The sequence below is a fragment of the Ictidomys tridecemlineatus genome, chromosome 14, assembly GCF_052094955.1.
Source record: "Ictidomys tridecemlineatus isolate mIctTri1 chromosome 14, mIctTri1.hap1, whole genome shotgun sequence".
NCBI classification, from domain to species: Eukaryota; Metazoa; Chordata; class Mammalia; order Rodentia; family Sciuridae; genus Ictidomys; species Ictidomys tridecemlineatus.
This window is the reverse complement of record NC_135490.1, coordinates 21,215,775-21,236,167: the sequence shown is the minus strand read 5'-3', so window position 1 is coordinate 21,236,167 and position 20,393 is coordinate 21,215,775. Positions and strand designations below refer to the sequence as shown.

The 20,393-nt window shown below is 40.4% G+C and overlaps 1 protein-coding gene across 1 annotated transcript in view; it reads left to right on the top strand.

Annotated features, from left to right (window-relative positions):
• Sh3rf1 (SH3 domain containing ring finger 1) overlaps nucleotides 1-18,895 on the top strand; it is a 162,592-nt gene extending 143,697 nt beyond the window's left edge. The window contains exons 11-12 of the mRNA XM_078030969.1: nucleotides 7,544-7,902; nucleotides 16,474-18,895. Coding sequence (XP_077887095.1) covers nucleotides 7,544-7,902; nucleotides 16,474-16,642 — 528 coding nt within the window. The 3' untranslated portion in view covers nucleotides 16,643-18,895. The remainder of the gene's footprint in view (nucleotides 1-7,543; nucleotides 7,903-16,473) is intronic.
• The last annotated feature ends 1,498 nt before the right edge of the window (nucleotides 18,896-20,393 follow it).

The window sequence follows — 20,393 nt, the reverse complement described above, 5'->3', positions numbered from 1 at the left end:
AGGAATTTTCTTTCTTCTTGGGTCACTCATTCTTTCATCATTTTGCTGTCCTTAATTTTTCCTGTTCACTTGTTCACAAATCTGTTAAAAAATAGAAAGAAAGAAAAATTTGAAGACACAAGGGGGTTGAAAATGTTGATTAAAAGTATTATTTGTTGCCGGGTGCTGTGATGCATGCCTGAAATCCCAATGGCTTGGGAGGCTGAGGCAGGAGGATCCTGAGTTCAAAAAGCCAGCCTCAGCAAAAAGCAAGGTGCTAAGCAACTCAGTGAGACCCTGTCTCTAAATAAAATGCAAACTAGGGCTGGGGATGTGGCTCAGTGGTTGAGTGCCTTTGCATTCAGTCCCCTGTACCCACCCCCGCCCCCGCCAAAAAAAAGAGTATTACTGGTGCTTTATTTTATCTACAGTACATCTGACATCAGCATGGTTCCTTCAGAGGACCTGAAATATAGGGAAAAATTGATTTTCTAAACTCATATGTATTTTTCATGTTTTTCACTTGGGGCTGAATATCAAAGAAAATACAAGTCGAAAACTGTTTCAAGTACTCACCGATGGATGGGTTTTGAGACAGGTAGTTAAAGGAAAGAGAAACTGATAGTGATTAAATGTGACCAGGAGAGAAGAGATAGTAGCAAGGTCTGCATAATAGTACTGCTGTCCGCACTTGTTCCTCAATATTTCATGCATTTCCCCCTGAAGTTGTGGATCAGTCCTCGGAAGCGCTAGGGTAATCACAAACTCTCGGCACCTGGTTCAGCGGTGATGTAGGTTGCTGTATTTAAATGGGTGGGGGAGCCTGTAAACAGGAATTTATAAGGAAATAAACTTTACCGCTTATTAAAAATATTTCACTTTTTATGTGAGAAATTTTGAAAAAGGTCGATATCTGTTCTGTGTTGATAATCACCTGCATTGAACTTGGGCTCAAGCTGACACATCCAACTTTGCTAATATCATTGAAAGGATTATTTTTATGGTTTAAATTTTAATGCATGGGCACGGTGTGTCCCAGGGCCCTGGTCACTGATGGGGAAGGGCCTCTTCAGCCCCAGGAATCCTGGTGTAGCATTCATCGAATCTCTGAAACTTGTTTCCTGAGGCTCCCAGAGATGTCCATCTCCTAATCCCTGGAAACTGGGGAAACGTTTCCTTGCTGGACAGAAGCATTTGACAGATGTGCTTATATTAAGAGTGCCTATCTGGGAAGACCCAGGGTTCAGTATCAGGATTTTCCTGAAGGGGAGGCAGCGGGGTCAGGAGAGAACAGAAGGGGAAGCAGAGGTAGGAGTGATGAGAGAAAGGAGCAAGCCAAAGGATCCTGCAGCATCCTTTCCTACAGCGTCCAGGAATGGAGCCCTACCAGCACCCTTGATTTTAAGAACTGCTTTTTGCCACAAAAGTTCGTGGCAATGTTACAGCTGCAACTCATCTAGGACCCTGAGCATCATTCCCTTGAGTACCCATCCCTGACCAATGGCCATCGGCCTGTGCTTGGACACCACAAGGGCTGCTAGTGCCCTAACTCTGGATGGTCCCTGGTCATCGTCAGACACCCTGAGCTCAGAGCAAAGGCACTGAGCACATGTGTCTCCCTGTGCCCTCCCTTCATTGTAAGGGGCCTCGTGGAACATATCGATCCTTTTACATGATGCCCCAAGATGTTCGCAAAGTTGTCTCCTTATTTCTTCTTCCTTTTTTAAGGTCATACTCTTGAAGTTGTTCATCATGTCACAGATTTCCACGCTTTCCCTTCTCAAGTCTACTACTTCATTTGATGTTCCAAGTCTGTTGATAGTACAGGAATTCCATGATCATCATCACTGAAATAATCACGAATCCTCACAACTAAAGGTCCTTTAGCCCACATTCCTAAATCGGGGCCAATTGCCAGATGCTACATTGAGAGCAAATGTCTTTCAAACTCATTTTTGCTATCACTCACTGGTAGCAAACTTTTCCTGGAAGAGTCTGCTCAAATTGTCATTTCCTTTCCTAAGTGCTTGTAAACCTTTCATTTAATACTGTTCTAGAATTTCCCAGTCGGCAGAGTGCCTTGTCTTCTTTTTGAAACATCCCCATGTTTGCCTTTTGAGTTGACCTTGATCCCCAAGTTCACTAGAGTCTCTCATAGATTATTGGTTGTACTTCAGCTGTCAAGAGTATCCATTTGATCTCTCGATCCCTCTTTTCACCCATTTCTCTCTTATCAAGATTTATTCTTCCTTTTCAGTATGAAGAGTATCCTTCCCTTTGCTCCCTCCATCTGAGAACCACTGAACACTCCAGATAGCAGATCTGTGTTTTCTTGTTCTTTTTGTTTCAAATATAACTTTTGAAATCCCCTTTTAATTTTTTTTTCTTTTTTTTTTTTTTTTTTTTGTCTTGTGTTTAGCATTTTGGCAAGTTTAAGCTCATTCTGATCTTCTGCCTTCTTGAATCACCATGCACCATACTATGTTCTTTGTTACGGGCCCTTCTCTTCATCTTTTTGTACGTGTCCTTTAAAAATGTGAGCCCATTAGGCTGCTCCCCGGGGAGTCACATCAGTTCCTTTGGATGCCTCTACATTTTCATCTGCCCAGATAATTTGCAATTGTATGGGTAGAATTTCATTTTGAGAGTCTTCCCTTTCCTCTTGAAGCATCTTCCCTTTTGAGTTTCATGTCATACATGTTTTCTTTGAACTTTTAAAATCAATTCTTTTAAAAGGAAGAGTTCAAACCTACCTCCAGTCTCTTCTGGGCGTTTTCTTCGAAGTTCTTGGTATTTCTGCTTCTCCTGGAGAGCATGTCTAGCTCCTGGCTGGTCTCTTCTCCCCATAGTTGATCAGAATCAGATCCAGAATTGCAGTGTGCTTGGCTTTCTGTGAGATTGATTTCCCTTGACTATCAGCAAGTCAAGGGAAAAGTATATGAGAATCTCTTCTGCCTACACTGCTCCTTTTGAACCGTATTTTATTTGGAAGTTCTGTTTTACAAAATCTTAGGAATATCTAAAAGTTACGTTTTCATCCCAGAGTTAAAGTCTCTAGTTAACTTGGTATGTGTACTCTGTATTGGACCATAGTTATCTGGAATACTCTATATTTTCAAACATAATCTCAGTTATTACTTGTTTGAAATCTGGGCCTTTCTGTCATTGTTATTTTTCCTTCCATGAAATCCCTGATTTCTTTCATAATCATGAGTTTAACAGCTTTGTCTGCTGTTTTTCTAAAAATGGATAAAACATCAACATTTACTGCCTCAACTCCTCACCCCCAAATTCCTCACAATTCTCCCTTAAGGAGCCAACCACAGGTTTTCTTCAGTCAGCCAACATTTAAGGACCTGTCTGTTATTCTTGATTTTCTTAAGCAGAGCTTCCTATCTTGTTTTTAAAGATTCATTGTTTTCTATTCTGAGCCCTTTTCCTGAAGTCCCTGCTGATTATTTTCTTTGCTCAAACCATTTTCCTTCCTCCCCATTCTTCTTTTGCTGTCAGAAATAAGATCGTCTGTGTGTGTTCTGCCGTTCTGTTTGCTGGAAGGGAAGCCCACCCTCCCTGTGACGTGAACACAGTCACTGTCCTGCCCTTGCTGAGAACTGGGTTCCAGACCAGCTCCCCGAAGTGCAGATCCACACACACAGTTCAACCGAGAGCAGCCTTTTCGACCTGTGGCGACAGGGAAACGTGTCTGCTCCTACTATTTCCCCGCACTTCCAAAGGCGTTGCTTGCACTGGACACACAGAAGAGCAGAGCGTGGGCCGATTCAGATCTCACCATCACCTCTTGCTAGCATGATGATTTTAGGCAAGCTTAGAAAGCTTCAGGCACTGAGAATAATAGTTAATTCCTGCCTCATCAAGTTGCTGTGAATAAACGTAGAAATCCTTTCTGAAAGCATTTGACAAAATTTTTGAAGCTAGTGGTGTTTTGATCATGTCTACAATTTCACATGGCACATCCCATAGGGCCCCTCCTTAAAGACCCCTTCCCTGGTCCCCTGTATCTCAAGCAGCATCCGGGGTCATCATCCCTCTCCCCTTACCCTGCTTTATTCTTGGCAGAGGACCTATTTTATAGCCACAATTGTATCTCTGCTAGGCAACATGAGTCGTTCTTTGTCTTATTTGCTATTGTATTCCTGAGTCTAGCAGTTTGCCTTCTTCATGTTAGACACTCTGTAAATACTTGTTCAGAGTGTGAGTGATTACTGTAGATAATCGTGAATTTAGTTTTTGAGATTCTTTACCTAAGAACAATTGATTCTGAGTTTTAGGAGTCTGGCTATATAGATTATTGATGGCCTATGGCCCAGTAATACTACTTTTTTTTTTTTTTTTCCTAATTTCTGCATGTCTGAGGGCAAAAACAAAACAAAACAAAACAAAAATGGAAGACTCAATGGGAGAATGCTTTTAATTGTGAGTCTTTAAAATAAAGTTTATTTCTGCTCGGGAAAGAGCTCCAACTTGATGTTTCCCACTCAGACTCATTGTCTGTTATGTGACTGATAGAAAGGAATTAAGCTGATGGTCAGAAATTATTTCATCTATAAAAATAACTCTGATTATCTGGTGATCATCTTCTGACCCAGATATTTGTTTTGTTTTTTGTGATGTATTTTAAATCGTCAGCTCTTCTAAAGGGAAAACGATGATTCTAAAAACATTATTTCATCTGGGAATAATTTATTGGAAAACCCACAGGAGATGAGTTATTAAGTAAGGTTTATGTTAAAAGATAGGCCCCTTTTTCATGTGTGCTAACATTGCATTTAAAAAATTGCTTTGCTGAAGTGTAGTCTGCACTAATTCATCCAGTTTCCATTTCTGCTGTTTGATTTTGAAGAAAAAAGAAAAGAAAAAGACAAAGGTGCCCTTAGATGATAAGTGTCTGAATTTGCAGTTATCTCTTCCAAGTGGCATGTTGCTCTGCTAATAGAGAAAACTCCAGAATATGAAATTAATAGCACAGCTCCTTAGAACTAGGGCTGCATCTTTCCTGTGTTAGCATCCCCACCCTGTACCCCCTGCACCCTGCCATGATACCTAATCCTCTGCCTTCTGCTCCATGGGTAGTCAGCATCAGTTGATGATGATAACACATCCCTTAGAAGTCATTAAAGCAAGCTGTATTTAATGTGTTTAATCATTTTCAATGAACCAAGTCATCTTTCTTCTTAATCACTTTAAAGGCTGTTCCCTGAGTGCATTTCAGTTATCTGATATTCTTCGGAGTGCCCGGTACTGAGCTTTTAAGCAACATCTTTAGCTGTGGCTTGCTGAGATGGTAATTTATCAATGGACTCAATGTTCTTGGTGCATCCATGGGGGTCCAGGGATTAGTGTGTGCCCTCTTACATCATGGCAGGAATAGCTAGAAGTCACAGCTGATAGCTACCTTCGAAGTGTAAGCTATCAGACGTTAATCTCCCCAGAACATTGCTAGACTCTTTTGACCTCAGACTCCTTCCAAGAAGTAGGGCCACAGCATTGGCAGCTATTTAGTCAGGGCATTTCATTGGCCTTTGAAGAGAGGAAAGATTTTATCTCCTCTGCGTTGGGGAAATACAAAACTCCTGTTTTATCTTCTGAGCCCTGTCACTAGCTAAATATTTGGCTTTCCTTCCATGGGTCTCATCCTTTTCCAGTATTTTCCTGGCCTCTCAGCTCTAATAGGTGAAAGACTCTGTACTAGGTCCTGTGTAAAATATAGAGGTGTGTAAGATACAGTTTCTACACTCAAGCAGGTAGTCCAAGTTTGTTGGCCCATTTATTGGAAGGCAGGTGGTAGCCTGTTGGATAATGTGACGTTATATGTGTGATAAGTCGAAGCCCAGGCCTTGAGACGCAGAAGGATCTTGCTCAGCCTTGGAATGGGTTGAAGGGATCTGGCTCTGCTCAGCTACAGCCCGAGTCAAGCTGGTACAGAAATGACCTTAGCACTTACTCCCTATCCCTCTTAACCCTGCTTCCCATTTCCAGCCCAGGGGATAATGCATACTGTGAGCAGCATTAAGCAAATGGAGACTGTGATGCAATTTCCCAGGGATGCTTGCTCATCATCTGATAAATGATTGCTCCGTCTTCCTCATTTCTGCCATTCTGGGTCTAATGGAATTGTGTTATTGTGGATTCAGATTCATTTCCCCAAGGGTTTGTTTTTTTTTTTTTTTAACTGTATCTGAGCTAACTCATATTTCCAAGAAAAAATTCTCAGTGCTTTGTTTCCTTGTGGGTCCCTGATAATTCCATGTCACCGTTAGTGGGCCTTAATAGTTCTGATTTGCTTACAGAGTTTTCTAAAGAAATAGTTCTCTATGAAATGTTTCATTTTCAAGCAGAGTTTCCATAAAGAGGACTTAATGATGTAGTTGACATCTTAGTAAAACAATTTAAGATAATGATTTTAAAATGATGTTAAGCTTGGTCATCAAAAAACATTGGCACTTTTGAGTTTGTGAATGAAGGAAAGCTAGTTCAAGCTCTGGCTTTCTTAGCAGAGCCAAGCAAGATGTCAAAAGAGGCAAAAATTCAAGAGATGGTTTCTGGGAAATGAGGTTGTTGGGGAAAATTGTTATTTGTGCATTTGCTGGCAAAACAAAAGATACTAAAGTATCAATATACTGATGCTTTCATTAAAATGTGGCATTTTGGGTTTCTTATCAAGGGAGTAGCTGCAGAATAGAAATGACTTGACTTTGTTATTATTGACTACTTAAATTTAATCAAGGTGAGGATGAGTGAGAAGTGGTTTAGCCCTACACTCTGATGAAGGTATCATTCCTGTAAATGATGAGGCTCAAATCTGTGGGTGTGGAATAACATGCTGTTAGGTTTGTATTTCATTCAGCTCCCTTACAGTAGAGACAGGATAGGCAGAATTTCAGACAGTTCAATCTATCATCTGAATTTTTCATTTTATCCTTAAATATCTACTTAGACTTTTATCAAACTGAGATAAATTGGTGGGTTTTTGTTGTATCTTTAAAAAAATTTTTTTTATTTGTTAAAGTAGAATGCAATTTATGCACTTTGATACATCATACATAGATGGGGTATAATTTCTCGTTTTTCTGATTATACATGTTACAGAATCACATTGGTCATGCAGTCACATATAAACATAAAATAATAATATCTATTTCTTTCTTCTATACTTCCTATCCCATATCCCCTGCTCTCCCCTCCCTTCCCTTGTCCTCCCCTCTACCTAATCTAAGGTAACTCTGTTCTTGGCTAGTGTCCCCCTGTTGTGAATTAGCTACCTTTTATCTTTTTTATCTGCTTATCTTCATTACCTCAGTAGAAGATGATAATGAACAACCCGATGTCTAAAACAAACAAAAGCCTGCAGGCTGAATGGGAGAAGCAGCAGCAACTCAGGTTTAAGCCTGTACAAACAAACACTGGTCACCAGATTACCAGTAACCAAGTATCAACAAACAATTTCAAAAGATCCAAGGAAAAGCGGAAACTGGAGGGACCTATAGATTACAACAGCAATAGCGCTGTCCGTCTCCAACTACTGTCCCTATTTCTCTTTTTCTAGAAAGAAAAAAAGGGGTTATTGAAGTTGCTGTCTGGTGCCTCCACCAAACGGAAGCCCCGAGTATCCCCTCCAGCATCGCCCACCCTGGAAATGGAGCTGAGTGGTGGCGACTTGCCCCTGCAGGGAGCCGTGGGTCCTGAGCTACCCCTGGGAGGAGGCCACGGTCGAGCAGGCTCCTGCCCTGTGGACGGGGATGGCCCAGTCACCGCGGCACCAGCAGGGGCAGCCCTGGCCCAGGATGCTTTCCATCGGAAGACCAGCTCCCTGGACTCGGCAGTGCCCATCGCGCCTCCTCCTCGTCAGGCATGTTCCTCCCTGGGTCCTGTTGCAAATGACTCTAGGCCTGTTGTTTGTGAAAGGTGAGTTCACTGTCATTCTAGGAGAAAACTCTGAATAGCAAGCTTTATGCTGGAAAATACAATCTGATATCTTAAGGTATTTTCTTGTGTCCTTATTTTTAGCTGAATTTGTAATAACGGTCAAGCTCTGACTCTATTCACTTGCTGCAATGTACTCTGGTCTCCTTTGCCCCCATCCCTAGATCTCTTCCGTGGGGTTGGTCTCCGGCCTTCTTTTTCTTTATTTTCAGTATGGATGCGATGAAATTTGTCAGTCACCAGAAACTCACTTGTATTTACTTCCTTCTTCCTGCTTCTGTTCCATTACCAGCAGTCACTCTCTCTATTTAACCTCTGCATTTATTAAAAGTTGATATCATCACCTGCTGGTTTAAAGTAGCTAGAGAATTCTTTCCTTCTTCCTCCTGACCCAGAAGAGTGTGGCTGTCCTTAGTCTTAGTTCTGACTCTTCTCCTGACCCAGTGACTTGGTTCAGTACACTCAGAATAACGAGGTCTGTTTTAGTGGTTCTGGCCTTGAATAATGATCAGAAACAGGAGCAGTTCTGTTTGACACAGCCAGTGGGATTCTAGGAGTGTGTTAGGAGAGAAAATACACTTAATGAGACAAAATCTACTTGGATTATACAAACTGAGAATGAAATACTATTCATTACCCAGGAAAACATCATGAAGAACCCTAAAAGCAGTGTGCTATTTTCACATCAAATAACAAACGTTTTGCTTTAAATGCTGTTTCATTGTTTCTGTAAGTTTCATTCCCTCGTGACCTGCATTTCATAAATGAAGCAAATTTTAAATTCATGGAAGTATTGCCTTTTTCAAAGCATTTTCTGTGTTACAGAACTGAGATCTTACTATAAAACACTATATTTTAAAATTACTTAAATTCACTTCACCATTGCATTTTTTTTAAAAAAAATTAAAGATGTTGATGGATCTTTATTTTATTCGTTTATTTATAGGTGATGCTGAGAGTCGAACCCAGTGCCTCACACATGCTAGGCAAGCGCTCTACCACTGAGCCACAACTCCAGCCCCTCACCATTGCATTTTTAAAATTTATTTATTTATTTATTGCTGTGCTGGAGAGTGTCTGGCCTCCCACATGCCCAACAAGCATTCTACCACCAAGCCAAGTCCCCAGCACTTACCTTTGTCTTTCAGATAAGAGCCATATGAACATTTGTACTCATCAAAATCTAAAGTCTTCATTTATATGATTTTGTGGCATACTTTTTTACTTAAACTATGAGGGCTGGGGTTGGAGTTTAGTGGTACAGCTCCTGTATAGCACAAGTGAGGCACTGGGTTCCATCCTCAGTGCCACATTAAAATAAATAAATAAAAGGTATTGTGTCCATCTACAATTAAAAAGAAATATTAAAAAAAACTAAAGTGCAGGGGAGTGATATTGGCCAAATTTTATTGTTATATTGTGTGCATGTGCAAATATGTAATAATAAATCCCATCATTATGTATAACTATAATGCACCAATTTAAAAATATGGGGAAAAAACTGAAAAACGGAAAAGAATAAACTTCAAACAACCTATGAGAATTTAGTACAAAATGCACAGTGTATGTTTTTATAGTAAAGTTAAATAATAATTCTGATTCTTATAAAACCAGTTGAGAAATGAAACATTATCCTAAAAAAGCATCTCTTTCTTACACTTGGAATCATTCTTTCTTTCTCTCGCGTCTGTTGTGCTCTGGTAAAGCTTTGAAGTTGTGTCCTGACTTCACTTGGTCTTCTACTCTGAGCGGCAGACTTTTTCTTGCAGTGCTGTTACTCTGCTTTCCAGGGACAAGAGGTCCTGTCCCTGGAGATAGTCCAGTCCCTTGTGTACTTTCTTTTGGTCCCAGAGGCTCCCTGTTTCCCTCCAGGCGATGATCTGCAGTTTCCTGCATTCCGTGAGGCTCGCTGTCCTCTTTTCTCTGTCATTTTGGTATTTGTGTGACTGTTTCCAGGGATGGTTCACTTGCCCAGACTCCCCAGGCCCTGACTCAGGCACTGGGAGCCTCCTACCCCATTATGCATTCCTTTTCAGTTGCCAGATGTCCTCTGTCTCTGTGGCTTCTGCATTCCAGCCCTTTCCTCTTAGAGGGGCTCTTTTCGAACAGCAGGCTCCTGCTGTTCAGCGCTCCTGAAAAGGAGAAATTACTAAGGAAGACAGGTGATGGCGTTTCAGGGAGCAAGGGACGCACATCAGACAGGGAACATGGAGAATTTAATGAGGGGACAGATGGGCTCGGGCACTCTGGAATTCTCTCACACGTTTTTAATATAACCATTTCAATTTTTAGGAGTGGGAAATAGGTCTTTGGAGAAGATTTTTGCCCACATTTATATTTTTATAATTCATATGTTTAGTGGAATATTAAACACAATAGCTGGCACGACCAACTTCTCATAGCCCTTTACTTTCATACAGTGATGAGAATCGTATTTATTTAGCTTGGATTCTTAAGTCTGCCTGACTGTAAAAACGTAAGAAAATGGGCTATTATCCACCAGAAATGAATTTTTTAATAGAAAACTTACAAGGAGAGCTGGGGATATAATCAATGGTAGGGGACTTGCTTAGCATGTGAGGCCCTGGGTTCAATCCCAGCACCAGGAAAAATAAAAAGCTACCAGGTATATAATTTAGAGATTACTTGTTTGCATATTTCAAAAATTTTACCACAGCAAAAAGTATTTACTGCTTAATATGAAGGAAAGAATCAACTTTCATATCAGTATGATTCAGAAAGCACTTGAAGATGTTGTGTTTCCTTGATTGACAATATAAACATCATCAGTTCTTGCCCTCTCAAAATGCAGAAGCCCAGGGTTCTGATGGTAGAACTTTTACTGATTGAATTTCATAGAAATATTTTTAGTCTATAATATCAGGGCAATATGAGATAGGGATCCCTACAGATTATAACAAGAGCCAGCACCAAACCTCTCAAATCATGACCCATAAATCTCTAAAGTAACAGGAATAAATGAACAAATAAATAAATGAGTAAAGTTTGAAATAAAGAGAGAAAGAAAGAAAGAGAAAGACATGAGACTGGGGCTGCCAGTGCTGTCAATGGAGAGAAGCATTCATGTGATGTAAAGACTTAAGCAGTCTCATAATAAGGAAGGACGAACCTTGAAGTGTGTTGACAGGTCTCAGTGTCAGCTGAGGGAATTCTCTAAGGAACAAAAGGATTCTTTTGTGTTTGTGAGAGAGACTGAAGAAAACAAGCAAGAAATAGCACTCTTTCCTGGAGGCAGAAAATGTATAATTGATGACAGCAGAAATAATAGAACAAATATTTTAGGCTCTATTTTAGGATTGAGAAAAAATAATTAGGAAATTGCAAAGAGAAAGTAGAAATAAAATATTTCAGAAGAAATGGCAAATAAAAGTATGTGTGACAGCCTCCCCCCCATATACATACATACATATATGGCTTAGGGAGACATAGCAAGTCAGCTGTCTCTATGTATTTTTAAGTTTAGAAATTAAACTGATAATCACATACCTATAAGCCCATCTCCTAAATTGGAAAAGAACCTATGATCTTTGATCAGGGATTAGGCTAGAATACTTGGAAACAAACAAATTGGATATAGATAGATTTATAGAAAGGCAGTCGGGCTTAACCAACATGATTAATTTCTGTAAGTCAGTGACAATGAACTCACTGGGTGAAGCGACAGACATAATTTACTTGGACTTTGAGCAAGCTACCAAGCCAGCTATCACGGTTTTGCGAGTGAAATGCGTAATTGGATATTAGACTGCTCTGGCAACTGGCAGAAAGTAGTGATGGTTACTCACACAGGCCAAGGTGATGGATTGAGCGGCTCCCAGCGTTACAGGGAGGCCAGTTTGGGCTAAACCAGGGGAGATTAGAAATGAAAATCCGAGAACTTCAGAGAATACAAGAAAAGCCAGAGGAATCAAGGAAATAGAAAATGTGTACTAATAAAAGACAGGTGAAAGCTAGACTACTGTAGCCCAAACCAGGAGGTTTGGCACTAGATATCAGTGGAATTTCTTTACTTAGCAGCGAGACTTGTTTCTCTAATTTTACCCTGGTAACTGTCCTTGGAAAGTGAGTGAATCACACAGCCATGCAAAGGCCCGCTTGGATCTGAGCCATACCCCACACCTACATCTCAGTTCTTTGTGCAAAGAGATCAGGGGGAACTTTCTTCTTCCCTTTCTTTTTTCTACTATCTCCATTCTTTTTATTCATTTGTTCATCTCATTTTTTGAACTGTGGTAAAATGCAGATAAAATTTACCAATTTAGCAATGTGCAATTTAGCAGCATCAAGTACATGTGCATTGTTTACCACCATTCACCACCATCCATCTGCAGAAATATTCACTGTCCCACCCTGAGACTCTGTATCTTTTAGCAACAACTCCCAGCCTGGGCTCCCATAGGCCCTGAGCTGCCATTCTCCTTCCCATCTCTGTGAGTGACTGTCCTGGATGTCTCACAATACAGTGTATGTCCTTTAGTGTGTGGCTTATTTCACTTAGCATGATGTTTTCAAGGTTCTTCTATGTTGTAGCAGGTATCTGGATTTCATTCCTTTTAAAGAAATGCCAAGGTCTCGGCTTGGCACCAGAATCACGAGCCACCACACACCTTTGTAGGTTCAAACAGCAATTCTTTATTCCCGCTCTCACACCGCCTCCACACAGGTCCAGGGACAATCGCGTTCTGCTGTCTCCCGCACAATTCACCTACTCCACGAGGCTCTCTCCAAATCCCATTTTAATCTCACGAGAACTCAACGGGAACAAGCAACAGGAACACCCTAATCCCAGCAATAATCTTCAACTTCCAACTTCCCTAAAACCCATTATCTTAAACTGGCAACGCCTTAAACTCAAGGAGCCGGTTACTTCCTCAAACCTGATCAGCTCTAAACCCAGATCCGCCTTGGTCCTTGAGCAAGGTCACCTTATTAAAGCATGCATGCAATGTCCCATCGAATGTCCTCTAAGCAGCATGGGGTACGCTTGGCAAGAAAATTTCGATGCGTCATTCCTACTTGGTAATGGCCCTCAGCAAAGAAACATTTAAAATACATTTAAAAAAATAGCTTTTCTGTGTGGTTAGGCCTTTGCATCACGGTGCACGTTTAACAATAATCACTATATATAACTCTACTTGGTAGTGTGAAACATAAAGTGAATTTAGCATCATCTCACCCCTCAAGCAGATTATGGTCTGGTAGAATAAATGAGACAGGGACACGGATGCTAATAATATAATGTAGACTGTGCTAAGTGCCATAAGAAATATACATGGAGGCCTCTGGGATTCAGTCAAGCATGAAATTACTTCCAGCCATGGGGCTGGAGATTTCACAGGGGAGAATTGGAGTCAGGCTTTGAGAGATTGATAAGGTGTGGATGGGCAGAGATGCTGTTAAAGAAATTCCCAGAGGAAGGAACCAACACGAGCAAGGTGTGGAGTGGGAGAAGCGGAGGCCATATCTGGGAAGCGTGTTCCAGCTTAAGGGGGTGTTTGGTACATTCATGGTGATAATGGCAGCTCTAGCGATAGAGATTAAGGCCAGATCATTGTTGGCTTTGTGGGCTAGTCTGAGGATTAACCTTACAGGCATTGGGGAGCTGTTAATGATTTTTCAGCGATGGGTAGCTACAAATAGAGTTGCCACTTAAGCATATTAAATGTGTAGGATGAATTGGAGACAGGGAGAGATTCAAGACAGGAAAGAAGTAGATGTTAATGAAGTCACCAACCAGGATGGTGACAATGATAATGAAGAGGAGTAGACTGGGTGCGAGTTTAAGGAAGTGGATCGGCAGGTGCCATGGAAGTCATGAACTCCCGAGATTTAGAACTGCCCTAAATCCCTGTTCACATAAAGACAGGCTTAATCCAAGTGAGGCAGAGGGCGGGGCACAGATGTGAATGAAGGGCCTCTGCAGCTGGGCCTTACATCTGTTTGTGAGTCTGTGAACCTTCTACTTGGCAAAGCTCTTTCAATGCCTGAGATAGTTGGCCTGTTGTGCCCAGAATTTGGCCACATGAGTCTGTATTAGAAAACTGTGCAAACCACCTCACAAGGCTCGAGGCCAGGTTCTGAGCTGGAAGAATTCTGAGTCTGTCACTGCTGCACCTGGTAGTCTTCATACGATCAAGATTGTGTCACAGTTTCCATTATGCACATAGTTTCTCATTCCACCCCCTAGAGGTTTATAACTGAGCAATGAAAATTTGCTCCCACTGGGAACTTGGCAGGAAGATTATGTTCTTAGCCCAGCAGCAGTTCTAGTTCAAAAAATTTTTTGACAAAATTGGTTTAGTGCATTTTATAAAATGCAGATATTAATCTAATTCACTTAAATTTTTCAAACTATTCTGGTTCCATTTTACCTTTAAGGCAGCTCGCAGAAAACTAGTTAGAATTGGGTCTCATAAGAGACTCTGAATATGTTTGGAATCATTTGTACTTTTTTTTTTTTTTCTAGAATTATAGAGCTTTACTTAAATTTTAACTTGCCCCAATTGGGAACTACATCATTTCTTTTTACCCAGATTTTCAGCATATTGGCATCAGACCTGAGAAATCTCATCTGCATCCTTCCTTCAGATAAAGCCATAATGAATTCGTTTGTCAGAGAAAGGATTCTAAAACTATGATCATTCTCAAGTTTCTGAAGTCTTATTATCAAGAGATTCTTTAGGTTGTGGCCTGAGTTTCCTGATTAGAGGTCCATCCTTCAAACCTTACCTCCAAGAAGTGCCAGACTCCTGCCTACTCTTATATAAACCATATGATCACAGTGGGAGCTAATATTTTGGGGTTGAACTCTGTGTCAGTTGCCATACGAGGGCTTCATTCAAAGCATCTCATCATAGTCCTATTCTACGGATGTGGAAACTGTGACTAAGAAAGCTAAGATAACTGACCCAAAGTTAAGCAGCTCCATGTGTCCCTAAAAACTTGTCAGCCCACTCCCTAGGCTAAGGCTTTCCTCACAGTACCAGACCTCATCCCCAAGTCTGTGCTTGATTGAACCCTGACACACGTGTTTATAAATGCTTGTGTCTGAATTAGCTAACCCTTTCTAAACAGCTAACCCACCTCTGTGTTATACTTTTGCTTGGGTAGCCACATAGCCTTTGTGTGTGTGTGCATGTGTGTGTGTGTGTGTGTGTGTGTGTGTATTAAATAGTATAATAGTCTTATATATGTATGGTCTTTGTAAATATAAGTGGATATGAATGACTGGGGTGATTCATTCATATCACTATTGGCTGGATAGTTTGGGGTTTTGGAAAGAGACTTCTGTTCCTTACAATGCAGTGGCCTTGTGGGGATATTGAGTGTCCTTACAACATGGCTGCTGATTTTTTTCTCACAGTGAATGATCCAAGAGAAAGTAAACTGGAAGCCACATACCTTTAATCATCTAGCCTCAGAAATCACATGCTGTCACTTTCATAATACATTATCAGTCAGACAGGTCATCCCTTTGTGTTGTGGGAGGAGCCTACACAAGTGTTGAGAATACAGGAAGGCAAGGATCGCTATAGCCCCAGCGGGTGTTGGCTGCCATACACCACCATTCCCATCCCCCACCATTTGGTTGGAAAAAGCAAAAGGAGTAAAGGAAAGAAATATCACTGGATAAATAGAGAAGGCTAAAAGAATGTAGAGCCTAAACTAAGTTACCTTCCTCCGGCTTTCTTGGCTGCTGAATAATCCCATACAGAGAGCCTCAGCAACAAAGGAAATATTAAACCAGCAAGCTGCTGGAGTGTCTAAGTGCTAACTCTACCTTTCCCACTGATAGTTGAGTTGAGAAACAAGGAGAAATAAGCACAGATCTGAGACTAACAGAATGTCAAACTCATTAATGGTGGTGGTGGATTGAATCTGTGGCCACAGTCTCCTTTCCAAGTCTGGACCTTGGGCTACCTTTCCAACAGAGAATGTGGCTGTGTAAAGCAGATGAACTTCCTTAGCATTCCTGCCAAGTCCCAGAATAAGAGTTGCAAAGACACAGGTTTTCAAATGTACTGCCAGCAAGCAGGTCTGACCTGACCCCTCTCTGGTTACAAGGTACAGCAGAGCAGAGCCCACTCAGCCCACTGAAAGCAAACAATTCGAAGAGGCTCGAACCTAGATGCTCAGCTATTCTCCCGGTCTCACCAAATAAATACACTCTTCTCTTCTTGGAGTAAAGGGCAGGACACTTCTCCTGGGAAATTGAATAAGACTTTTCAGTTTCCCAGTTTGTAGGGCCAACATACAAACACTGGGAGGGGTCAAATGGCTCTCCTGCATAGGTCACCCAAATAAACCAGTCTGGACCATCAGTAGTGGACAAATGCACAAATCCAAACACATTAATGCCAAGCAAACCTCTACTGACAGAGAAGAGCTGTATTTTGAGTTTTTACAGACCCTTATAAACAAATTCATGCTATTTCCTACTGTGTTTATTCTGAAGGCTCATGCAGATTGACCAGTGCACCATTCTTATCACTGCGTTGATGGCCTTAACCAAAGTCTCCCTCTCTCTTGTAGGCACCGGGTGGTGGTTTCCTATCCTCCTCAGAGTGAGGCAGAACTTGAACTTAAAGAAGGAGATATTGTGTTTGTTCATAAAAAACGAGAGGATGGCTGGTTCAAAGGCACGTTGCAACGCAATGGGAAAACTGGCCTTTTCCCAGGAAGCTTTGTGGAAAACATCTGAGGAGACAAACACTGGGGAGACTCAAAATCACATCACACAACAAAAGAGCACAAAGCAGTTTGATGGAAAGAGCACATCTGTGGACTTGGAAGGGTCAGAAGCTGAGCAGAGGGTTGGTATGTGGCTCCGGAGCCTCAGCACAGCCACGCCAGCCAGCAGAGCAAAGCCGGTGTCTAGGTTTCACCACTCAGTTGGGATTGTAAGGTGTGCCTTGTACTGAGCAACCTTTTTTTGTTTTTGAAAGATGTCTAACTAAAATGGACAATTGTTTACAAGGCTTAACTAATTTATTTGCTTTTTTTTTTTAAACTTGAACTTTTCTTGTAATAGATAAATTCTTTGGATTATGATTTTAAGAAATTATTAATTTATGAAATGAGAGCCAAGGAGAAGCTGGATTATCTCCTATTGAGAGCGAGAGATACATTTTGATGTCGAATGCATCTTCCCTCCCTCACCCCTGCCCCCCCACCATTATATTTTGCTTCTCTAAGACAGAATTGCCAGTTCTCTAATTTGGGTTTTCCTCTTTGGGAAACCAAACATAGAATTGAATCAGTATAGAAAGGGCCTGGGGTAGGGAGAAAAACTCAAGAGAAGAAAGGTTAGTGATCCTTTTTTTCTAGTTTGATCAGGAATCAACCTGAAGACCTAGTCCTCAATTTAATTTTATGGGTTTTTAAATTTCCCTAGAATGGAACAAGTGATAAGGGAAAACAAAGCACAAGCATTGACTAGAAGTGTATTCAGAAATAATATTTAGTTTTTATAACAGAAGCAGCTCAATTCATTGGTTGGAAAGTAGGGAACATTGACGTTATACTCGCTGTCTTGAGAATGGCTATGAAATGTAATTTCCATTTTACCCCAAGTGATCTGCATGCCCAGGACACAGTAAAACGTTTGTGAGATGTGGTGGTAAGTGATGCGCTCGTGTTCGGGTCAAAGGCTGTAAGAAACACTGTGAAAAGTTTACGTTCATCCATTGTGGCTCTTTCTCCACCGTCTTGCATGTGTTGCCAAGTCCCACAGTATCATGGACTGTGCATGGTGTGTATAGTTCATTGCCGTTCTCTGCTGAGGTTAGTTTGCATTCAGCATTGACCGATGCAGGAGATGTAAAATAAACAGCACTCTCTACCCCACAGCCTCTCCTGACCAAGGTCTGCTGAGCACACGCGCTCCCTCTCTGGCTAAGGTGTGTTCATCAGCCATCACACAAGTCATGACTGAAAATGCTCTGTGTCCTCCCAGCAGACAGATGGAAAGGATGAGCATATCCAGGAGGCTGCTCCTAAGGCCGTTCCTGGGAAGCTCTGGCGGGAAGGCTTGGCGGGAGCCAGTGTGCCCACACCTTACAATTGTGGCAGGATCCAGCTGAGCCTGCCTTTTTATATTTATATCCATTCGCTGATGTCATTGGCCTCTTCCACCGATTTCAGATTTCATTACGGTGCCACGCAGTCGTGGATCTGGGGAGTCCTAAGAACAAAAGGAGGGAAGGCAGCCTGGTGGTGAGGTTGTTACCACAGTTTTCTCATGGGAACTAAGTAAAGAAACAACAAACCTTATTTTTTTTTTTTACACTTTTAAGAATTAATGCTGGGAAATAGAAACATGGACTTAAAAGTCTTCTTGCAATAGCAAGAAGTTTCATCGTCTTAAAAAGATACAGAATGTGGTTGAAAATGAAATCATTCCTAAGTTAACCATTTTTTTTATATAAAACACTGTACATTATGTTCCTGTGTGTTGAATTTTTTTAAAAAAAATACTTTACTGGGATATTCATGTAATATATAAAGGTTGGTGAAATGAACTTTAGTTAGGAAAAAAAGCTGATGCCAGCTTTCATCTGTGTAAGTTGACACCAATGTGTCATAATATTCTTTATTTTGGGAAATTAGTGTATTTTATAAAAATTTTAAAAAGTAAAAAGACTACTACAGGTTAAGATAATTTTTTTACCTGTCTTTTCTTCATATTTTAAGCTATGTGATTGAAGTACCTCTGTTAATAAGTTTCCTGGTATAAAGTTGGTTAAAATTTCATCTGTTAATAGATCATTAGGTAATATAATGTATGGGTTTTCTATTGGTTTTTTTGGAGACAGTAGATGGATTTTGTAACAAGGGCTTGTTACACAGTGATATGGTAATGATAAAATTATAATTTATCATTCCTTTTCATGTTAATGATTTGAGGACTAGATAAAATGTTTCAAGATTAAAATTTGATGTTCAACCTTTATAAGTCCCCTGTGTCAGTTCTTAAAATTTTCCTTTTTTTTTTTTAACCTAGGACACTTTTGACTTGATTTCTGTTTCATAAAAATTCTTTGCGTACATCTCAAACAGCAGGTGTCTGCAAGCATCATATTGGTGGTTATACACTTTACCTCTCCAACTAACAAAAACCCTTATTTGTTTAGTTCCTCCAAGAAGCTTGAAGTCTTCTGCAAAGAGTCTATAAGGTCTCACAAGATACTGCATAGCATCTCTGCTCCCCCTCCTCCTTCAGGGTTACTAAAGAGCCTAGTAAGAGCTAGAAGCCATGGGAAAGGTAGCAGACCTTCAGCCAACCGTATGAACTGTTGGGTCTCAACATGGCTTGGGGACCTAATCCTGAGACCTACCATGATTTTAACCTTCCATGAAATGAAAAGACCACATAATTCTTGTTAAAAAAATATTTTTCCATTAACTCTTGCTTACTCTCAAATGACTTGTCAGAATTAAAAATCAGGCATTCCAGGTTGTATTGTGGCTTTACCAAAAAATCACCTTTGTAATCATCTGGGTAAGTCAGTTATTAGTTTCTTCATATTACTGGTCTGTCTGTCCCACTGGGTAAGGTGAGAGGCAAAGGAGAAAATGTCACTGTTTTGAAACTTTTAATTTTATTACATTTGTATGTGGCATTAAATTCATCTCTAGTTTCAAATATTTTATCTCACGTTATTAGAGTACACAATATATAGTAATGGAGTCTAATTGCATTCAGAAGGAAAAAAGGAAGGTGATATTTCCAACTGCTGTGCATTGAATTGCCTATGATAATAAGACAACCATTGATTGATTGATTGATTGACTGACTGATGGACTATTTAATTGATTGAGACAGTGTCTTTTTATGTTACCCAAGCTAGTCTCAAGCTCCTGGACTCAAATGATCTTCCTGCCTTAGCCTCCTGTGTAGCTGGACTATAGGCACTCACTACTCCACCCAGCTTAAGACAACACTTTTATATCTTCACAAGTTTAGGTGAATATTTTAATCCAGAACTATGAACAACACTGATATTCAAGTTTGGAAAGTTCTTTTAATATATGTTTAACTAAATTGTGCAACTCCAAGTATGTATCCATGTAAAAAAAAAATTTTTTTTAATGTGTTTTGAACAAGTTAAAGTAAGTCCTTATCAAGATGGAGTAAATGGTAACCAGCCAAAGTAAATGGTGACAATTTTAAAATACCCTGTCTCTAGTTTACAAATGAACATTTCTTTGACTTCCTATTACAGCTAACCCCTGAACAATGCAGGTTTGAACTGCATAGGTCCACATACATAAAGGGATTCTTTGTTTGGAGATTTGCAACAATTTGAAAAAACTTGTGCTAAACATCACAGCCTAGACCTGTTCAAACAAGAAAAAGTTAGGTATGTCATGGTGTGTAAAGTATATGTAGATAACAGTTTTATTTTGTCACTTACTACCATAAATACATGCAAATCTGTTATTAAAAAGTT